Source organism: Gavialis gangeticus, unplaced genomic scaffold (genome assembly GCF_001723915.1).
Source record: "Gavialis gangeticus isolate Ggan-Ray unplaced genomic scaffold, GavGan_comp1, whole genome shotgun sequence".
Lineage (NCBI taxonomy): Eukaryota > Metazoa > Chordata > Crocodylia > Gavialidae > Gavialis > Gavialis gangeticus.
Window position 1 is genome coordinate 89,114,098 of NW_017729034.1, and position 3,557 is coordinate 89,117,654.

Sequence of the window (3,557 nt, forward strand, 5' to 3'; positions counted from 1 at the left end):
AATCCCTAGAGACTGGAGCCGATTCAGTAGAGGAAGTCCCTTGGAAGTACCTTACAGAAATAGGAAGTCACATGCTACAGAACTGCACTTAGATTTCGTTTCCATTAACAACATATGCAGTTCCTGCTAGCCACCCCTGACAGGCTCGTCAGCTCTTGTATATCAACGTACACATGTTTTGTGATAGTGGATAACATTTCAGTTGCAACATGAGCTTTCAGTTTATCTGCCATGTAATCTCTCTCACATCAACTTCTGTCTAACAAACTTCATGGTAAAGAACTACTTTAAATGCGGCAAGATGTCAAAGGCTTTGCTGCCAATGTGTCAATAACTCTTATCATATGCTGCCTTTTCCATAGGTAAAGGCAATATTAAGCAAATGACAAGAGATCAGTGTTGATGAGGAAGAACAGCTGGCTCAAAGTTGGCCTAAAACTGAGGTGGGTGCTGGTAAAAACAGGGCAAAATCATGAAAAACTAACTTGTATTTGTCTTTGATATGACATTGAAAATAGAGTAGCTTTGGGCTCCGAGTCAATACATTATTGAAGATTATCAGACAGTATTAGCAGGATTAAGCAAAAGAACACAAAACACAAAACACTCTTTCACTGCAATTTACAAGCAAACTTAATTTTTTATTTCCAGATGAGAATGCGACCATACTAATCCCATGCATTAGTCACTTCCAATTTGGATTACTATAATTCACACGACTCTAGACAGCAAAGGAATGAATGCAAAGCAGACAATGCACCTTAGGCTGCTTGTCTGTTGAGGCTTTCATGAACACTTCGCTTCTGTGCTCCAATCCCATGACTGCCTACTAGGCTGTTTTCATTGTTCTTTCAAAGCTTTAGTCCTGATCTTCAAAGCCATGGATGGAGCAGGATTCAGCTATATCTGGGATCCTCTCTCTATTCATGACCCACCTAGTCAGATGCACTGCTCTGCGATATTACAGTTTACAAAACAGCGAACAACACATGGAAGAGCTAGGATAAGTGTTCCAGGATATACTGTAATACCCTCCATAACTGCCATCATAATGATGCACAATTATTTTCCAAGTACTGCCCTCCTTCACCAGCAAACAAAAAAAACAGAGAATACTGAATCTAATTATTCTTTCATGGCACCCGATTAAGGCCGTACTTTATGCCTCTGAACAAGTTAAACTAAAAGGTGCTACTTTACCCTGCCTTTTGCCTTCTCATTATATAGGTGGCTTGAAGTATTTACAGTGTTAATGTATTCAGTCAGGCATTTTATTCCATAGCTTATTCCTGTTCAACTTTTCAAAATTTTTGAACAGCCTCTCAAATAGCTTCAGCAAATATTTACAAAAGTTAGAGTAACCCAGCTATGAGTTCTTGACTGGCAGAGTTCAGTCTGCAATAGAAATAGTACAAATTATGAGACATCTCAACATTTTAAAATAGCAGGTTAGTTTTTATATCAATAGCTAGAAAAATATTCTTCAGTCATCATATTTAAAGCAAGATTTTCAAAATCATCTGCATTGGTAATCACTCCTAGGGAAGTCAAATAGAAGGTAGGGCAGAATGGCACCCTAGAGTGCTACAACATCCTGGAGTGCCATAAAAAGGGTTTAAGAGTGCTGCATAATATTAGCACTATTAGGTGCTACTATCTACACATGATTTATGAGATAAACCAGAAATTTCAAATAGGAATTCACAGTGTTAAAAGCATTCTGGCCTGCTGTGGTCTTTCTGAGTTCTGTGCAACAGAAAAAATGTTCTACTATTTTTCTGTAGTCAAGGAATGAGGGAAAACTAAGAGCTGGCATTTTTCAAAGGGTGCCTTGAGTATAAAAAAGTTAAAAAACACTGCTTTAGAGACTTACTGATTCAGAGAAGCATAAGCTCTCAAGGCAACAGCCTACTTCATCAGATGCTATGAACCGACTCAAAAATCACAGGGAAATTGAAGGTAATCTCATAAACATCAAAGGGATCAGAAACAGGCTAACAGTGGGCACTTTTGGAAGTCCTATCCTTGTTTTATTATATATAGTATGATTTATTGGGCCTATATGAATAAAGTATCATAACAAACAGAATCTGATAGCAAATGTTTTGCTTGTATTAAGTTGTTGTTAATTTGTATGCATCTACACAATCTATTCCCCCTTTCCTTCTTTCAGCTAATTTAAAAAAATAAAAACACACTTCTAACACAATGTGTTTGTGTGGAGAGTTAATGCTAAAAGAACAAAATTAAATTAATTAAAACTCATAACTGAAGCAATAACAGATAATATAACAGTAGAGCAATGAATCTGACTTACAGTTTCCAACTGATCCATAAGTTTGGATAAAAATTTACGGCATTCTGGAGTTTTACTGTCAAGCTTCATCCCCGTCTGCATAGCATACAAACGACCTTTAAATTGAGAGAAAACACAAGGAGGTCAATGAACGAACAAGAACCTAATGGCATTAAAATCCAGATATTCTGAAGACCCAATAGTGGTCAGAATTGTGGACAGATTGTGTCTGCATCCAAACACAATCACTGTTTTAGACTTTGCACAACAGCATCTTGCAAGGATCTGTGAGCAGTTCTATTAATTTTAGTTTGTAAGTTTTGACTGTACATAAGCCTAATGACTTAAGTATTTGGTAAATAGCCACCACCTTCATTTCCTCTTAAGTTGAATTCAAAGTTTTTCTGAATTACACTGAACATTATTATTCACTGTTACTACTGACAGTGCAATGCCAGATCAATTATTCTGAACTACTGAGTACACTGTATTTGGCTCAAATGAAATAATGTACAAAAAGCCCTATGGGTTAACAGAATATTTTATTGTTATCCTTTTAAATAAATACTGTACATCAGGGGTTCTCAACCTGTGGCCTGCAGAGCCATAGGATCAAGCTTGCAGGGATCCCCACAGGTTGGAAAATTTGGCTGTGGAGGAGCAACGGAAGCTCCATGTATCTGCATACAGCCTTGCTCGGGCCACTGCTGCACAACAGCATCAAGGCCAGGCCTGCCCTCCACCCCCACGTTTTGATTGGGGCTGCTCCATCCCCTTGGCCCCCTAGCCTAGCACATCCTGATAAGGGTTGGGACACTCCTTGCATCCCTGCCGCAGATAGATCAGGGTCACCCTCCTGTGGCTAGTTCAAGCCCCCGCTGTGCCAACTCCTTGTACCAGATCAAGCTTGCCAGCCGATCTGACCTGAGGACAGACCTGGCACTGCCTATTCAGCCCACTGGGGAAAGAGAGGGGTTAAGGTTGGGCACGACTGCTATAAATGATCATGGTCATATATCAAGGTGTCAGCAGTGTTAACTTTATATTAGGGCTTGTGGAAACTTATTTCACAGCTAATTACATGAGGAACAAAAGAACCTTTGCCTTACTGTAAACAGAAACAAACACATTTCAGATTCCTGTTTTCTGGAAAGGACCCAGTCAAATCAGTTTATAAAATGCACCCTGAAGAACTGCTACGAATTACCACCACACACACTGTAGAATAACCTCTATATTGCTTTCAAATTTGAAACCTAAA

At 39.0% G+C, this 3,557-nt stretch overlaps 1 protein-coding gene across 2 annotated transcripts in view; it reads right to left on the reverse strand.

Annotated features, from left to right (window-relative positions):
• The window catches only part of VTA1 (vesicle trafficking 1), a 92,601-nt gene that overhangs the window by 48,981 nt on the left and 40,063 nt on the right, over positions 1-3,557 (reverse strand). For both annotated transcript variants that reach the window (XM_019527260.1, XM_019527259.1), the window contains exon 2: positions 2,318-2,412. In XM_019527260.1, coding sequence (XP_019382805.1) covers positions 2,318-2,412 — 95 coding nt within the window. The remainder of the gene's footprint in view (positions 1-2,317; positions 2,413-3,557) is intronic.